This window comes from Tursiops truncatus, chromosome 10 (genome assembly GCF_011762595.2).
Source record: "Tursiops truncatus isolate mTurTru1 chromosome 10, mTurTru1.mat.Y, whole genome shotgun sequence".
Classification (NCBI taxonomy): domain Eukaryota; kingdom Metazoa; phylum Chordata; class Mammalia; order Artiodactyla; family Delphinidae; genus Tursiops; species Tursiops truncatus.
Genome location: NC_047043.1, coordinates 100,958,401 through 100,975,773, shown reverse-complemented (window position 1 = coordinate 100,975,773; position 17,373 = coordinate 100,958,401). Strand labels below are relative to the sequence as shown.

The 17,373-nt window shown below is 47.0% G+C and overlaps 1 protein-coding gene across 1 annotated transcript; it reads right to left on the bottom strand.

Annotated features, from left to right (window-relative positions):
* Positions 1–502: 502 nt before the first annotated feature.
* Positions 503–16,867, bottom strand: HMCES (5-hydroxymethylcytosine binding, ES cell specific). Its single transcript, XM_033865532.2, has 7 exons — positions 16,784–16,867; positions 16,158–16,365; positions 9,435–9,578; positions 8,524–8,649; positions 5,831–6,012; positions 2,641–2,833; positions 503–1,156 (listed from the first exon to the last, which is right to left on the bottom strand). The coding sequence occupies exons 2-7, from the start codon at positions 16,338–16,340 to the stop codon at positions 923–925; spliced, it is 1,062 nt and encodes a 353-aa protein (XP_033721423.1). The 5' UTR covers positions 16,341–16,365; positions 16,784–16,867; the 3' UTR covers positions 503–922.
* Between the last annotated feature and the right edge of the window lie 506 nt (positions 16,868–17,373).

Below are 17,373 nucleotides of genomic sequence, written 5' to 3'. Positions count from 1 at the left end.
CGAAAGCGGTCCGTGCCTTCACGGATCCAGTCATCTGGGTGGGGAGGCGTACAGTCACAACCACCCAAACATCTAATTACAGAGTGGTGCCTGGGACGAGCCTGCAGAACAAACCGCGGGGGCGCTGACCAGGCTGGGGCGGATGGCCCCAAAACCCGTGTCACCCTCCGTGCCCTGCTCCACCCAGGGGCCGCGAATCTGGGCAGGGCTCGCACCCAGATCCTGCACTCCCCATGCAGGGGTCTTGGCCTCTGCAACCCCTCGTATTTGGCAGGCACTCTGGCTGGTTTTAAGCTAAAAGATTCGGGCAACTTCCAAGTGTTAAGAGTGAACAGAGACTCAATGAAGAGTGCCCCACCAAGTCTTTTTGTTTCCAGAAAGGAAGTTTTGTCCACAAAAACCCCAGTGCCCCACATTGTGACAAAACCATTCCCTAGGACTATGCCAGGAGAAAACAGTGAGATCCCGAGTTCCTCCCCCCAGCAGCATTTTCTGAAATGTAAACTGTTTATCAAACACTTTATTCAGAAAAAAATACAATGTGTTAAGAACTTAATTCCAAAGCACTGAAAGAGCCCGAAGGCTAAACAGAAAACAGCCTCTGCTAAGCACTACCAGGTCATGCTGAGAACCGCCAGCAGGGTCAGACTCTGAGGGAAGGTCCCTGGGCCACCAGGAGACAGCTGTGGGCACAAGGCCCCCCCGCCCCCCATCATGAGTTGATGGTGGTACCTCTCCCTTTTCCCAGGCTGCCCACCCACCCCACTGGGGTTCCCCGGTCACAGTCAGGACACCCCTTCCCCCAAGAAGCCACAACTGTTAACACCGTGCTACCTCCTCCAAGGAACACCTCCCCCCCAACCTGTCATCACCATGGTATTCAGCGCAGCACGCCTTGGCCTTGGCCTCTGTAAGTCCTGCGCTACTGGGTGTGAGGCCGCTTGGCCACAGGCTCCTCCTCCTTCTCCCGCTTCAGCCATCGCTCCAGGAGGTCAGCGCCTCTCCTGTGGGAGAGCGGGCTCTTCTTCAAGAACTGGCTGGACCACTGGGGCACATCTGACTCTGCCTTTTGGGGTGCTTTGGTGTCTTCCTTTTTGGGCGACTTTGTGGCCAGCCATTGCAACATCTTCTGGCTGCTGCCACTTGCCTTGGGCTCCTAGGAGAAAGAAGGAAAAGCTCAAACCACCAGCTCAAGCTTGTGGAAACAGGCCAACTCCAAGGGAAGAAAGAGGGGAAGAGGCATTAGGTATTGACCTAGGCTTGGAAAATGTCACCAAGGGCCAGATGGGGCCCCTAATCAGGAGTGGGATAAGAGGAGCAGAGTGCGTTCCAAGGGCTGCAAGGAGTAGGGAGCAGCTCTCAGAGGAGGCTTCCCAGAGGTGTGTGGGACCAGCCAGAGAAGAGAGCTGCTGGGCACTCCAAACACGGGCAGACAATGAAGCAGTGTCAGGGAAAAGTGTGTGCTTCAGCAGGACCAGGCAGTGTGGTGTGGGGAGGAGAGTCGCAGGGCGGGAGTCAGCCGAGGGCCGAGGGCCGGAGCACAGCTCTCTCCCGCGGCACCGCCCTCCGCACAGCCCCCCACCAGCCCCGCTCCCTCCGCTTCCTCTACACCTTCGCCAACCCCAGACTGAAGCTTCTGAGTTCACACGATGCCACCTCTCCAGAATGTGAATTCTTTTTTTTTTTTTTTTGAATTCTTCTGGAGGAAAGACCATGGCAGAAATGGGGCAGTGTCTAGTGCAAAAGGAATGCATACAATGACATTTTTAGAGACGGGTAATGAAAAAAAGTGTCAGGGGTGCAGGAGTTCGACAGAACTGAGAGAAAAAAGATGACACTGACAGTGAGTATGAAAACTTAATAAACTTAGAAGAGTGGGGAAGGGGGCAGCTGTTCTAGCCATCACTGTCCTTCACACTTCTCAGGCACCCTAAGACGCCTACTTTGGAACACTCAGATCCATGTCTTACTTCAGGTCCCTCTATGCCACCTACAAACAGTTGCTACTCCTAAATCTTCACCCCGGGTATCAGCAGGGGCCAGCTTCTACTCTGGAACTTCCTTCTCACTGAGGCCTCTTGCCTGTTCACCTTCCCTTCAAAATACATCATCTGGATCCCTGCCAATTCTAAGAAGTTAAAGTTCACTGCAGGAATGTTCTCAGATCCCCCTGAAGGAGAACGATGATTGGAATTCCTCCATCTTGTAGCTGGGAAAAGAGGTGCAGAAAACAGACATAAATCACACATCTGGTTGGCGAGAGATGCAGTTATGGTCGAGGGCTCCTTGTCCTTCTCACAATCGCCCTCTAGATGAGGAATCCTCAAACTTGGGTTATTATCAGACCCACCAAGGCAGCTTCTTAAAGATACAGAAGCCCAAGCCCAGCCCTGAATACTGAAGCAGTAGGTCTAGACAGAGGCTGGCATTTACATTTTGAAACAGGTCTCCTGAGGACTCCCGGGTCGCAGCCAGCTTTGAGAGTCACTGCTCTGGTCCACCTTGCCGTGCACGAGGAAGGTGAATTTGGGGTGGTTTGTATTCAATCTCTGATTGTGAAAGTTCATGGCATAAAATTAACAGGTCACACTGACAGAAGACAGAAAGCTCAGAAAGGACTATCATAGTCATAGGCCCTACCTTTTTGACCAGCGAGTCAACAGGAAGCAGACACTCAGGAGTGTTGTTTCGGGAGTTGTTCACCACGGAAGAGACTGCATGGAAGGTGATGTTCTCTGTGGGGTGAATTAACTTCAGAGCTTCTTGAGCTGAGACCTCCCCAAAGTCCAGCCACTTAGAGACTGCCTCCTCTCCATCTAATATGGCAGGCATCCTAGCCCGCGAGGTGAAGACAGTGGTTGGGAGCCGCGGGTGGGGTGGGGGGGGGGCGGGGAGAAAGGCCCGGTCAGTTGAAGCGCAAACTGCCCCAAGCAGCAGCTCACCCTCTCTCCGCGCCTCACGTGCCAGTTGCTGCCCGGTGTCCCCCCCCGCCACCCACAGGGCACAAAACTCAACACCAGGAGACCCAGCTTAACAGAGTCAGATGGCAAAGACAGTGCCCCGTGCTATGAGTGGATCCACTCCAGTGTACACGCTAGCAAACTGGTGACCTTTACGACACTCCAGCCTAGACTTAAAGGGAAAATAAACCCTGGAAAACTTGTCTATCAACAATACTCTCCAGCCTTATCACCCATGGAAGATTTATCTAAGAAAGAGCTATTTATATAATTGTGAACAAAAGGAAACTATGGCAGAAAAGCAAAGAGCCTGCCTCAGATGACTCCTGGTACCCAGCAGATGTTAGGAAAAGATCCCTTGTTTAGCCCCCAATGTTATGTTCTAGGCCAATGCAAAGAATGTACACACTTCATTGGTGGGTGGTACAGATAGGAGATAAATGCGTTAACATCTATTTTAATAATTATTATTACTTCAACAAGTCAAACATTTTATTTTATTTTAATTTAATTTATTTTTTTGGCCGCACTGCATGGCTTATGGGATTCTTAGTTCCCCGACCAGAGATCGAATCCAGGCCCTCAGCAGTGGAAGCACGGAGTCCTAACCACTGGATCGCCAGGGAATTCCTCCAAACATGTACTTTTAAAAAGTATTTTAAGGGACTTCCCTGGTGGTGCAGTGGTTGGGACTCCAAGCTCCCAATGCAGGGGGCACAGGTTCCATCCCTGATCAGGGAACTAGATCTCACACACATGCTGCAACTGAGAGTTTGCCACAACTAAGAAGCCCACAAGCTGCAACTAAGGAGCCCGCCTGCCACAACTAAGACCTGGGGCAACCAAATAAATTTAAATAAATCAATAAATATTTTAAAAAAGGGTATTTTAAGATCTTTTAAATCCAGATGCATTTTATGATGAATGGCATCTCTGCACTATCACAGTTTAATTGGCAATAATTGGCAGCACTTTATTTTTCTTAACTATGTATAAAATAGTGGTACAACATCTTAGATTAGATGAAATAGGAATTTATTTTAAGGTGAATTAGCAAAAACTAGAACTATTATATCCCATGAAAGCATCATTTCAGACAGAACGCTTAGGACAAGAGGGCTAAAACAGGTAATCCAGTTTGTGCAGCACTGCATTCTTTTCAGCAAAAAATCATAAAATTACTTCTGAGGACACTCAGATCTGGCAAAAACTGTGAAAACGTTACACTAGTCAGTTCTGCTAACGTTTTTTACTTTATTAAATATCTTTTAAAATATTTATTTATTTGGCTGCGTTGTGTCTTAGTTGCAGCACACAGGATCTTTGTTGCCTTGTGCGGGATCTTCGCTGAAGCATGTGAACTCTTAGTTGCGGCATGCATGTGGGACCTAGTTCCCTGACCAGGTATCGAACCCAGACCCCCTGCATTGGGAGCACAGAGTCTTAGCCACTGGACCACCAGCGAGGTCCCATAACGCTTGTTTTTAAAATGAAAATCTGTTCCAATGTGATTGATCTATTATTTTTTTAGAACATAATGCTAATTTTGCCTTTGCTTATATACGGTTTTGTCTGTGAGAAACACAAAGTGAACACAGAAAACTGCACCCTGCTGAACTGAGCCTTGTAAGAGCACACAAAACGCACACATCTCAAACACTGACGGCTACCTTGGCTCACTGCACATTATCCTCCGAAGTGCTCTGCTCTTACTTTGCATTTGTAAACTTTTCTCTATATTAAAAAAACCATTCGTTCAACATCTGAAACACGTCTAAGCTTCCTGGCTCAAACACGCTAAGCAGTGCATGCAAACAGAAAACTTGTAAGTCTTGATGAGAAGCGTGAAATAATAATAAAGCGTCTTGAAAGCAAGAAGAGAACATGTGACATCTCCTGAGCAACAGACATAAAGGATCCACAACAGTAACAGGGCTGGGAGAAAAGGAACATCCACGGCTGGAACAATTGCAAGAAGTGTTATAAAGTCAATACCAGCCAGGTCTGAAGGAATAGAAGCAATGGCAAGATTTAGTATATGGACTGAAAGCCGAACAGTAAAAAAACTAAAAAACTGGAAGCTTTCTCACAAAGAGAATGCCCTCTCTATACACAAAGACCACAAAAACACCACAGAGGTGGCTCCTCTTAGCGCTAGTAATGGCTGTTTTGGTGGCCTCAAACACTGCTGCAATTTCCAGAGCTCTCAGCTGTTGGGAGAAGACATGAGCACAGATGAAGATGCTGCTAAGGAATTTCCACTAGTGATACTGAAGTTAACTGGAGGAGGCCATACATTGCACCAAAATGTTCAGTTTTGATTAAATACGTAAAGGCACGCCTCGAAGGAACAACGTTTCAAAGGCAGAAGAACATGCCCCAGGATTTAAGACTGCAAAAGATGATAATTTTGCAGAATCTTCCTTCTACCACTGCACAACAACACAAGCTGCAACTCTTCCGACGCTCACTTCCACAAGTCAGTTTCAGGTCTTTCTAAGGTAAAATGCCATATTTATTGTAGTATCTATGTACTTCTTAACCACTTAATGCATGGAACGATAGTACTGTTTTTACTAGATTCCTATTTTCTTTTTGTTTTACTGTGTCACTGACAAAATTTTTAAGTGTAGTCCCCTTAGTCCCACATTTCCCGTAAGTCCTATGGTTCTCATAGTGCAATTCTGCATAGTGTGGTGATTTTTAGGAATGCATGTCATGTTACAGCCAAACTGACTGTATTTTGTGAAGCAACTGTCTTAGTTTCCTACTCTCTAAATCTGTGCGTACAGAAGCTGCCTATCTAAAAGCAAAGAGGACAAACCCTGCCCTGAATCCTTTTGGACCCAGGCATGAGAAGTGTGACTTGCCGGTGGTGGATGTCATTCAAGCCTTTGCAGGAATCCACTGTGATGATGGTGTAAGAATACAGGCAGTCTCCTCCCTCCGGGGGCTCCCAGCAGTCAAAGAGCCCGGCCATCGTCAGCGGCCTCCAGTTGTCCCAGACTTTCTCCCAGTCCTCAGGGCCATCTGCAGCACCCATGCTCTCTGACTGGAAGCAAAATCCATGGTAGATTAGATACTCAGCAGCCGCCCTCCCCTCTGCAGGTTGGGTACTATTACAGACTCGAGAGCACGGCAATCATTTTAGAAGGAATTCAGCCCGTGCCTTTAGCATGGGTCCTCTTGATCCACCGTCGCGGAAGGAGAGAGGTTTGGTGGCAGATACTCACTGAGGCAATAGATTTATGGCTCCTTAACGCTTTCACAATACAGTTTAACACCTTCAGTGGATATTCCAGCCTTCCATGACCTGGATCATGATTCCGGCTTTCAATTACAATGTTAACTTGAATTAAGCCCAGCTATTTCTAAATGATGATGCTCTCATGCAATTTCATGCCCCTGTATCTCGCAGAAGCAACTTTCCTCTGCCCCAAAGGTCTTTCCTTCCCTTTTTCACCATGCCAACTCCTACTTGCCATTTAAGATTCAGTTCAAGGCCTAGAATACAGAAAGCTGGAAAGTGTCACCTCCACCCTAACAAAAAAAAAGGTAGAGGGCTTCCCTGGTGGCGCAGTGGTTGAGAGTCCGCCTGCCGATGCAGGGGACATGGGTTCGTGCCCCAGTCTGGGAGGATCCCACATGCCGCGGAGCGGCTGGGCCCGTGAGCCATGGCCGCTGAGCCTGCGCGTCCGGAGCCTGTGCTCCACAACGGGAGAGGACACAACAGTGAGAGGCCCGCGTACCGCAGAAAAAAAAAAGGTAGAGAATCTAAATAACCGTAACTTAAACTCATCAGAGAACTGAGGTCACAGGGCAACCAATTAGCCTGAACTTTATGGAAAGACAGGGTCATCCAAGAGGAGATGAGACACCAGTCCTGGCTTCCCAGTGGTAACAGAAGGAAAACAAGGCCTCCTTCAAACAGCAGGTAAGAATTCAGATAAAATTATCAACAAATTGCTCGATGCAGAGTGTGGGCTAGCCTGAGGGCACAGAACCCCTGGGGGCTGCAAACTTCAGGGAAGTTTGCCTCAGCTTGCAGACCACACTCCACAGGAGCTCACGAGAGAGACTGGGGGCAGGAGACTGGAGAAAGCTTCTTTGCCAATGTGTGCTAGACACGGGGAGCTCCTTTGCCTCAGGGATGGTGAGAGGCCTTACCTGGTCACTTCTCCTCTAAGGAACAAAAAGCTTAAGGGGCCAGGGTAAAAGTGATAAATCCTATCGCTCCTAAGATACAGGTAAAGACCCCCTGAGGCTGGAAAAGGGCAAAAGAAAAAACCCTCTACGCCCCTGGAGAAGCAGGATCACTGAGAAAGCCTGAGCCTGAGAGCCGGGGACACAGTTCTGCTTCAGCCTGAGACTGAACCAAGGCCACGGAGAGCTCTCTCCACCTCCCTGTACACCAGATGACAAGCAACAGCAGTCTGCTTCTGGGGGAGCGGCAAGAGCATGGAGAGATCCTCTCGAAGGCACAGGCTCAAAGGGAAGTAACAAGAGCTGCAGGGAGCAGGGCTATTGAGAAAAACCCTCTGGAAAACCAACCCTTACCCTGAACACAAGGTGACAGCAGAGAAATATTTAAAGCCTGTGATGCACAACAAAACCAAACCCAGTTCAGCTCCGGACAAGATCAACTCAACCTCGGACATTAATGGCCTAATAAAAGAATAAACAGGGGCTTCCCTGCTGGCGCAGTTTAACAATCCGCCTGCCATTGCAGGCAACATGGGTTCGATCCCTGGTCTGGGAAGATCCCACATACAGCAGACCAACTAAGCCCGTGCACCACAACTACTGAGCCACAACTACTGAGCCCGCGTGCCACAATTACTGAAGCCGACGCGCCTAGAGCCCATGCTCCGCAACGAGAAGCCACCATGATGAGAAGCCCACGCACCGCAAGGAAGAGTAGCCCCCGCTCGCCACAACTAGAGAAAGCCCATGCGCAGCAACAAAGAATAAACATATCCATTTCCAGACATAAATATTATTGATCTCAGTCTCTGTCCTATCTACTATGTCTGGCAATCAATAAAAAATTATAAGACATACAAAAAGCCAAAAATGAACTGCCAAGATATATACAAATCAACAGGACCAGACTCAAGAGATTACATTTCCCAAATGCTGAACTATCAGACAGGAATTTAAGTGTAATTACTATATATACATATTAGCTACGTATTACATATATATATAAAATAGCTCTTATAGAAAAGGTAGACAACATGCGTGAACAGGCAGATAAGCAATTTCAGTGAAATAAGACTGAACTTAAAAACAGGTCAATAATCACTCAAACTGAAACACAGAGAAAAAAGAATGAAATATACAGAAAAGAACATCCAAAAACTACGGGACAATATCAAACTAACACATATATAATTAGAATGTCAGAAAGAGAAGAGAAAATGGGGCAGAAGAAATAGTTGAATAGATAATGGCTGAGAATTTTCAAAAAAACAGGAAAGACATCAAACCAAAAATCCAAGAAGCTCAGAGAACATACCAAACACACAAAGACATAGTCACAGATACACACTGCTGATGATACCTTTTCTGTTTTGATTTGGGGGAAGTAGATGAAGTAGGGCTGCGTCTTGTTTGTTCCTTGACATCGCTGCCACTCATAGAAACCATCTGCTAAAACAACACAGCGCCTTCCCTTTCCCAGAGGCACCTGAGGGAAAACATGAGCAAGATATGGTCTTAGTGACAGAAACGTATTTCACAGACTTAAAAATCTCAGGTCTGCCAATGTGTGACCTCAGAGCAGTTAATTCCTCTGTATGTCACATTTCTTACGTATAAAGTCACACTTACACAGATGCTGAAAAGATTAAATAATGTACATAGCAGGAAACAGGCACTGTGGTAGCCAGTCTCCAAAGCTGGCCCCACAGAGAACCACGCCTACCAATATTCACATGCTAAGTAGTCCCCTCCCTCAGTGATGTCAGGCTGGCTCTGTATGACCAATAGAACGCAGCAGAAGCGAAGCTGTTATGATTTCCAAGGCAAGGTCACAAAGCCCTGCAGCTCGTGCCCTGCTCTCTGGAATGGTGAACTCTGGGTAAGCCAGATGCCATGCGAGATGCCTGACCACCTTGACACCCCCAGCAGGCACACGGAAAGGCCTCCAGTTGTTCTACTCAGCCCAGCTGAGGTGTCACACACGTGGGTTAAGAAGCCACCTGGGACATGCAGCTGTCATCTGATTAGAACTACATGAGAACCTCTGGTTGAGTAAAAACTGTCTAGTTGAGCCCAGGCAGCCCATGGTTTATTATGAGAAATAATAAACTGTTGTCTTGGCATGCTCTGTCACACAGTAATAAACAGAACAACACTCTACATTAGTAACTGGGAACACACTTTGGAACTATTTCTCAGGTATATAAGGCACTAATAGTTCTGTTAGATAAAATAACGAATATGTGCCTTTTCCCTAGACCAGCTACCTACCTTAAAGGACCGTTTCTCCATTATGGTATCACTACGGCAGTTGCTAGTGTTGAACTGCAGCTTGGAAGGATCAGCTTCTTTAAACCAAGATGGGACCAAGCCCCACCGCATGGGAGCAATGACACGCTCAGATGAGTCTGCGCCCTGCCACGAAAAAGGTGAAGATCCAGTGAGGAGATCATAATGAAATTTAGAAAACCTAATTCAGTACATGCATTACATTACTACGAGTCTCAAAATACAAAGAGGATTATTAATAGGGAAATATTCTACTTGAAAACAATTTTAATGATGTATCATGATGTGAGTAACTTGAGTTCTCTAGCAATCATATTTATCAGAATGTATGACATTCTGCTTGGGCAGGATGGGGGATACAAAGAGGTTTAATTTCTGTAAACTTTTAATTAGTGCCTACTGCAGGAGAGACATAGTACTAGGCCCTGCACACTTCACATGGCCCCAGCTCTCAAGAAGCACACGTTACAGGCAACCATCATGTAAAACGGTACATGCTATGATTAAGGGATACATAGGGTAGTACGGGGGCACAAGAAAGGTGCTTAACCTCAAAGGGCTTGCACTATAACTTGTGAGGCCGCACAGACATTAAAAATATGAAGTACTAAGATACTATAGGCTAAGGGCCATATAAGTGGTACAAGGAGTGTCAAAAAAGTTCAGTGGAGAGTGCTCTGTGAGAGATGGAATGAAGAAGTATTATCAGCTCCTTGGGAGGGGCAGAAGGGGAGGGAATAGGGTGAGGTGGATCTTGGATTGGCTCCCACAAGAGGTACAGGAATCAGACAGAGAAGAGATGGGAGGAGAGACCAGATATGAAATTAGGGGCCGTGTCAAGAATGTGCAGGAAGTGGTTTTGTGCAGCCAAGTTATAGCAAGCCTGAGGATGCTATTTTTAGGAAGGCCTGCTTACAGGACTGGCCCTCAGTTAGGATCTGAGAACGTGGATTGTGTTTCCACCTTCCCCTAACTGATAAGGATGGTACACTATGCCTACTTTGTGCAAAAAATGAGGTTTATGCCGAGCACCTGCTTTCCTTCTAGGAGTCTACCATTTTGGTACTTGCTAGGCAGAGAGTGCCTACATGACCAGCCCCCAACAAAAACCTTGGGCTTAAGTTTCTAATGGGTTTCCCTGGGCAGAAACAGTGCACAAAGTTACCACATTTTTCACTGCTGGAGAGAAAACATGCTTGGTGTGTCCCCTCACAGGAAGGAGAGACTATAAGGAAGCTTGTGCATAAATTTCTCCAGATTTCTACTTGTTTCTTTTCCCTTGCTGATTCTATTGTGTATGCTTTCACTGTAATAAACCTTAGCCACGTCATATGCTGAGTCCTTCGAACGCATCTCCAAATGTGGGGGTAGTCTCAGGGCCTCACCCTCAACACATGGTTGTTAAACTCTTTTGGGGTAACTGGCCCCTTGAGAATTTGATGAAATCTACAGATTAAAATGCGCGCGCGCACACACACACACACACACACACACACACAATTCTCACGGTGTACTACACTGAGCTGGAAGACACCAGTGAGCAGACAGTGCATTTTAGGTTCTACTAGGGTGGTACAGTAGGTCTGGTGACAGTAGTGAGAATAAAAGACATTCAAAAGATAGAAAGAAAAAAAAAAAAGAAATTGTGGTGTCAAATGGACAAAGAAAACAGGGATGATTAAGGTTTCAGGCCCAGAAGCCTGAAATAATGATGGTGCTATTGAACAAAAGAGAAAAGTCCGAAAAGAGGTTTGATGTGGGGAAATATCACACACTGAATTTCAGATAACAGTGGGAAGTCTGTGGCAGCTTGGAAAAATGGTCCCGAAGTCTTCGACGCTTCTCCCATCAAGAGCTGTGTGGGGGACCTATGTGCCCTTTTCTTGAATCTGGACGGGCCTGTGACCTGCTTCTATCGAACAGAATGTGGCACAAGTGACACTGCATGATTTCTAAGGCTAAGTCAGAAAAGGTTTTTCAGCTTCCTCCTTGTTTGCTGCGACACTGCCTTTGTTGCCCTGAGCTGCCATATAAGAAATCCAGCTACCTTGGTAAAGAAGCCCAGGCTTTGTGGAGAGGCCACATGTAGGGGCTTTGGTCAGAAGCCCCAGTTCAGAGCCAACATCAACTGCCAGATAAGACAGTGAAGATGCCTCTAGATCAGATGTTGGTAAACTTTTCTCTAAAAGGCTAAATATTAAGTACTGTAGACTTGACAGTCTTTGTTATAAACGCTATTATAGGGACAGAGCAGCCATAGACAATAGATAAATGGATGTTGCTCTGTCCCATAAAATTTCATTTACAAAAATAATCAGAGGGCCCTAGTTTTCTGCCTCCTGCTCTAGATGATTCTAGCCCCAATGCCTTCTCAGCTGAGGCCCCAGACTCCAGGGAAGAGACAAACCATACCTGCAATGCCCTGTCCTAATTCCTCACTGGTGAACATAATATAAAGGTTGTTCTGAGTTAGTTCTAGAATAAAATCCACAGACAGAGGTTTACTATGTCCAACAAGCATGTGGAATTAAAGCTTAGGAGAGAGGCAGCATGGTATACAGAATGGGTCAGCAAACTTTTTCTGTAATGGACCAGACAGTAAATATTTTTGGCTTTCTGAGTCCACACAGTCTCTGCTGCAACTCAACTCTGCCACCGCTGGTAGTGTGAAAGCAGCCAAAGAACAAGTGAGCATGGCTGTATTCTAATAAAACTTTATTTATAAAAACAGGCAGTGAGCCAAATTTGGTCTGAGGACCACGGTTTGCCAACCTCTGGTATAAAGGAAAGAACATGGCCTTTGTAAGAAGACCCTGGTTCAAAAGTCCCTTCTCCGCTACTTATGAGGTTAGATGTGTGGCATGGAATAGGCACACTAATTGTAGTTTAATATTTTTTGAGGTTATGATGAAAAAGAAACAGCAAAATCTTCTATACAAAGGTGACTGGTAAAGCCATTAGGATAAAGTTTCTTAGAGAGCAAATCAATCACAGGATCAAACCCGGGGGTACAAAAACAAAAAGGAGAAATGAGGAAAAAGTGCAGTCCAACAAAAAGTTCCTAGAGAGATAAAAGCAGAATGAAAAAAGTTGAAAGGATGGAATTCTAAGAGGAATCGTCAGTAGTCGTGTCTTAGAAGGGCTTCCCTTTTTTTTTCTCTTAAATTTATTTGGCTGTACTGGGTCTTAGTTGCAGCACATGGGATCTTTAGTTGCGGCATGCGGGATCTAGTTCCCCGACCAGGGATCGAACCCAGGACCCTTGCACTGGGATCGCGGAGTCTTAACCACTGGATCACCAAGAAAGTCCCGGGCTTCCCTTTTGTTTAAAGCTAATTCCTCCACTGTGCTCTTCACAGGATCCTGTCCCACTTCTTTCAAAATCTTGCCTGTATTAGTTAATCCCCTTGCCATACACACACACACACACACACACACACACACACACACACACACCCACAGAACCATTCTTGTTATACATGGCAGGTAGGCTGTACAAAGTTGCCATGACACTGAAGTAGGGAACACTGAACTGCAGCTCTTAGGGGAAACACCGTTAGGTTGCCAGGAACCTATAGTGAGAACATTTTCATCAACTGATCAATATACAACCTTGTCTTCTGTGTGTTTTTGTTTAAAATATTTATTATTATATGTTAAACTTTATTTAACATATATTGTTGGTTCATTAATGTTGAATTCATGACCAGCAGCCACAGTAACTCACGCCTGAACGAAGCATCTCTAGCACATGTATTTTCTCTGTAAGGCATATTACGCCCTTCTTGCATTTACGAATTCTAGCCTGCACTTTACCACTATGCTTGGGGACAATTTTAAACACTAAGATCACCAACAAGAAGCATAGAAATGCAAAAAACATGGCAATAAACAGATCTCAAAAAAGACACTTGTTTATAGTATGAAAAGTGAAACAAGAAAGTAGAACTTCATCTTACTTGATCTCAGTTAGGAATACGTATTTGGGTAACTTGAATATTTCACCACTCTGTATGTCCACGAATGGCTACGAAAGCATCATGAGTATTATTTTGGGGGTTACAAAGTAGGCAAGTAGGCAAATTTACCAACAGAATCTACGAAGAATGAGGGTCAATTGTATGTATATATACATATATGTTTCCTTCTCCTTAAAGACAGAAGCAGCCTTTAAAACCAATAAATGAGCTCGCAGGATAACTAAGGAAAAGGTGGCCCTGGAAGAAATGGTAGGGTAGAGAATGAAGGAAGAGAAAGAATGTGTGAAAACACAGAACTTTTGTAAATCCTCTTTCCCTTCCGGAATCAAATGTGTCAAATGTGCCTTCCAAGCAGAAGGGCCCCCAGTACAAACCATAAATGAAAATAAGAGATAACATTATCTCACAGCCAACTAAACAATCTTGCATCAGAAATTTACAAGACAAAGCTCTAAATCTGAGGTTCTGGACATGGGGCAATTCTGACACTGCCCGCCCCCACCACCTTCACTTCACCAAGCCCGGGGGTGAGGGCTGGCCCACTGGCATCCAGTGGGTATATCGAATGGGTATTTGGCAATGTCAGGAGACATTTTTGGTTATGATGACCTAGGGAAAACTGGCATCTACTGGGTAGAGGCCAGTGACGCAGCTAAACATTCTACAACTCACAGGTCAGCTTCCCACAACAATTATCCCACTTAAAATGTCAATAGTGCCAAGGCTGAGAAATCATGCTCGTAAAAATTCCACTGATCACCTTTAACCTGAGTGTGTTCAATGGACAATTGTAAACCAAACCCAAATACAGGGCTGCCCCATACTGGGAGCAATGAATAGAAAGCGGCTTCTAAGCCAAAATACTGAAAATATTGCTCAATATTAGTCATCTTTTCCTCTACCCTCTTGGACTTGTAACCTGAACAGCTGGTAGCACTGGGGGTAGATAAATGAAAGAGGAAGTAATTTGCAAGTCAGTGGCTTCAAATGCAAATGTTACAATCTATACACATGCGCTGACACTGATGATACGGATTAGTGACCTGAAATAGTTCTATTTTCACTTTACAATTTACTATTTTCACTTTCAGATAAATGACACCTCAAATATTTATCAAAATTAGGAAACCCCTAGCAACCTTTATAAAATTTATTAGAGATGTGGAGTCAAAACATTCCATCAGCAAACTGACACCACTGACAGAAGAGGAGGGCTATGCTGTGCTTAGGGGCTCCACCTTCCCCGTTCCTAGTTCCAGGAAGTATCCACTGGAGTGGGAACAGTGGACTGGACCTCGGTACCAGCTCTTCCCTCACTGACTGGGTAACCCAGGACCACTCACAATCTTTCTACACTTCTGTCTTTACATCTGTTAAAGTTTTCTTCCAGCTAACATTCATTCTATAATTTTAATGACGTGGTACAAAGAGAACCGAGGCTAAAAAAATAAGAAACCTCAAACAGTTAATCCTTCTTTCTCTTCAAATTATTCCTCCCTCTGAAACGTTTTATTTTTTCCTTTTCCAGTCAAGGTTCCCCATGATATTGTTTTTACTTTGATTTGCCTCTCATTAAAAAAAGTTCTTTTAGTTTCAACAAGTATGCATCCACTAAAAATGGCTCAAGAATAAACTATTTCATGTAAATGGCTTCATTCAACCAAAAAGATCAAAGGCGTCTGGTATTTTTTTTTTCAAAATAATCTGATCCCCACAACGGAAAAATGAATCTTTTTTGACTACCATATTATCACAACAGTTCTGAAGAGTATTTAGCAGGGTAGTATAATCAATTGTATCAAGTGACTTAAGCATTATGGATCAGATAGAATAAATATCCAGGATGGAAACAATCAGGATTTTAAAAAACATATCAAAGATATTTAACATATTTAAGACATGGAAAAACTACTGATTTCTGGAATGAAGCTTTTTTTTTTTTTTTTTTTTTTTTGCTGTATGCCGGCCTCTCACTGTTGTGGCCTCTCCCGTTGCCGAGCACAGGCTCCGGACGCGCAGGCTCAGCGGCCATGGCTCGCGGGCCTAGCCGCTCCGCGGCATGTGGGATCTTCACGGACCGGGACACGGACCCGTGTCCCCTGCATCGGCAGGCGGACTCTCAACCACTGCGCCACCAGGGAAGTCCTGGAATGAAGCATTTTTATTACACTGCAGGTATGCATGCATACGGGCACATACTCCCTCCCTTTCAGGAGATAAAGCCAAGAACCAAAACATGATTATAAGTTATCGGCCACTCCAACACTACAGAAGTAGATTCCACAAAGATAAAAAATGCAATTAAACTTCAGAACACCAAACCAAATACCTCTGTTCCTAGCTTCAGTAAAAGACAAACATAAAAAGACTGAAGACGCAATCAGAAAGAATAGAAACTTAAACGTTCAAGAAACGTCAGAGGTGTTTTTAGACTAGCTAGTCTTAATCCTGCCCTAAGCCCAGAGATTCTGACTTCGCTTATGGACTCATAAGGGGCATGGAAATCCTTTTTTTTTTTTTTTAAAGATATTGAAAAGTCCCTGATGATCAGTGAGGTGTGAAAGACGCTACCTTAAAGTGTTTTCAAATGCATATGAACCGGCCAGGCACCAGGGCTGGCGCGCCTCTTGCAGAGCAGCACTCAGCTGGGGCCCCAGGAACAGTGACCCGTCCCGGAGGCCTCAGCACAGGCGCAGCGACGGGCGCAGGGCAGGTCAGCGCTCACCTTCTCCACGTGCAGCCGGGACAGGAGCACCGGGCTGCTGGACTGCGGGCTCTTGTTGTACGACGGGCAGTACCGGTCCGGGTCCCTCCACTCTGGGAGCCGCCGCTGGCCCTGCCGGTCCCGGTAGGCGCAGGCCCGGGCGAGGACCTCCTTGGACAGGTGGCAGGACGTCCGCCCGCACATCTTCGGCGCTGCGAACACCGCGGCCCTGGACGCGAGGACGGGGTTCGAGCGCCTCACACGCGGGTCTCGGGCCTCCGCCCCCAGGGTCTCCCTCCGCGCCCCGCTCCGCCCCACCCTACCCCCACCCCAGGCCCGCGCGCCGGGCTCACAGGGCCACCTCCCGCCCCGCGGCCCGGCCAGGCGAGGAAAGGAAGCTTCTCAGCCGGGGGCTCCCCCTGCCTAGCCGGCCCTGGCCTCCCCAGCTCCTCCCCGCTCCCTCCGGGACCGCTGACCCTGACGACCGCGCCCCACCCCCATCCCCGCCGCCCGTCCGGTCTCACTTCCCCCTCAGGCCCGCCGCCCTCCCATCCCGCCTCGGCTCCGCTCACCCCCGCTCAGCCCCCGTCCGTCCCACTTCGCCTCCCCCTCAGGCCCGCCTGCCCGTCCGCCTTTCCCCACCTCACCTCCACCTCAGACCCAGCGGCCGCGTCGCTGCCCGCGCCAACGCGCTCCCCGCACCAGGCCCCGCCCCCAGCAGGCCGGCCCCGCCCCCCAGCGGCCGGCGGTTCCGCCTAGCGCTGGGGCGTCTTCCCCTCCCACATCTTGCAGAGCGTTGGGACTGCGGAACCTGACTCTCCTGAAGGAGCCCGAGCAGGAGCCCCTGATTGTCTCGGGGACTCGTCCTCCGTGTGGGCCGTTCCCCTGCGGGGTTAACTCCCTCCCAGGGCGAACCTCGGGAATGGGACGGGAAGGGTCCCGAGGGTGCAGGCTGGCAGAGACCCTAGGTGCGACCCGGAGGCCTACAGCCCCTTCTCCGTACAGCGGGAACCACGACTCCAGGGCACCAGGTTCTCGTAGGGGTGAAATCGGGAAATTTTCTTTACTTCGCAGCCCTACTAACGGCCCATAGCTTCGGGCAAAAGTTGAAAAACCATCAGGAAAACTGCCATGGATCACGCAAGTCACTCTGAAACTTCGGTGGGCACCAGAACACTTTCCAAGGCCCCACCTTTCCCCCACCCCCAAACCTGAATCTCTAAGGGTTGAGGCCTAT

Bases quoted from the DNA above. Each gene is read 5' to 3' on its own strand.
- HMCES (XM_033865532.2), bottom strand. From the start codon at position 16,340: ATGTGCGGGCGGACGTCCTGCCACCTGTCCAAGGAGGTCCTCGCCCGG. The intron at 2,834-5,830 runs GCAAGTCACACT...CTCGCGGGCTAG, and splicing joins TTGAATGACATCCACCACCG to GATGCCTGCCATATTAGATG. The intron at 1,157-2,640 runs GTAGGGCCTATG...TCTTTCTCCTAG, and splicing joins TTGACTCGCTGGTCAAAAAG to GAGCCCAAGGCAAGTGGCAG.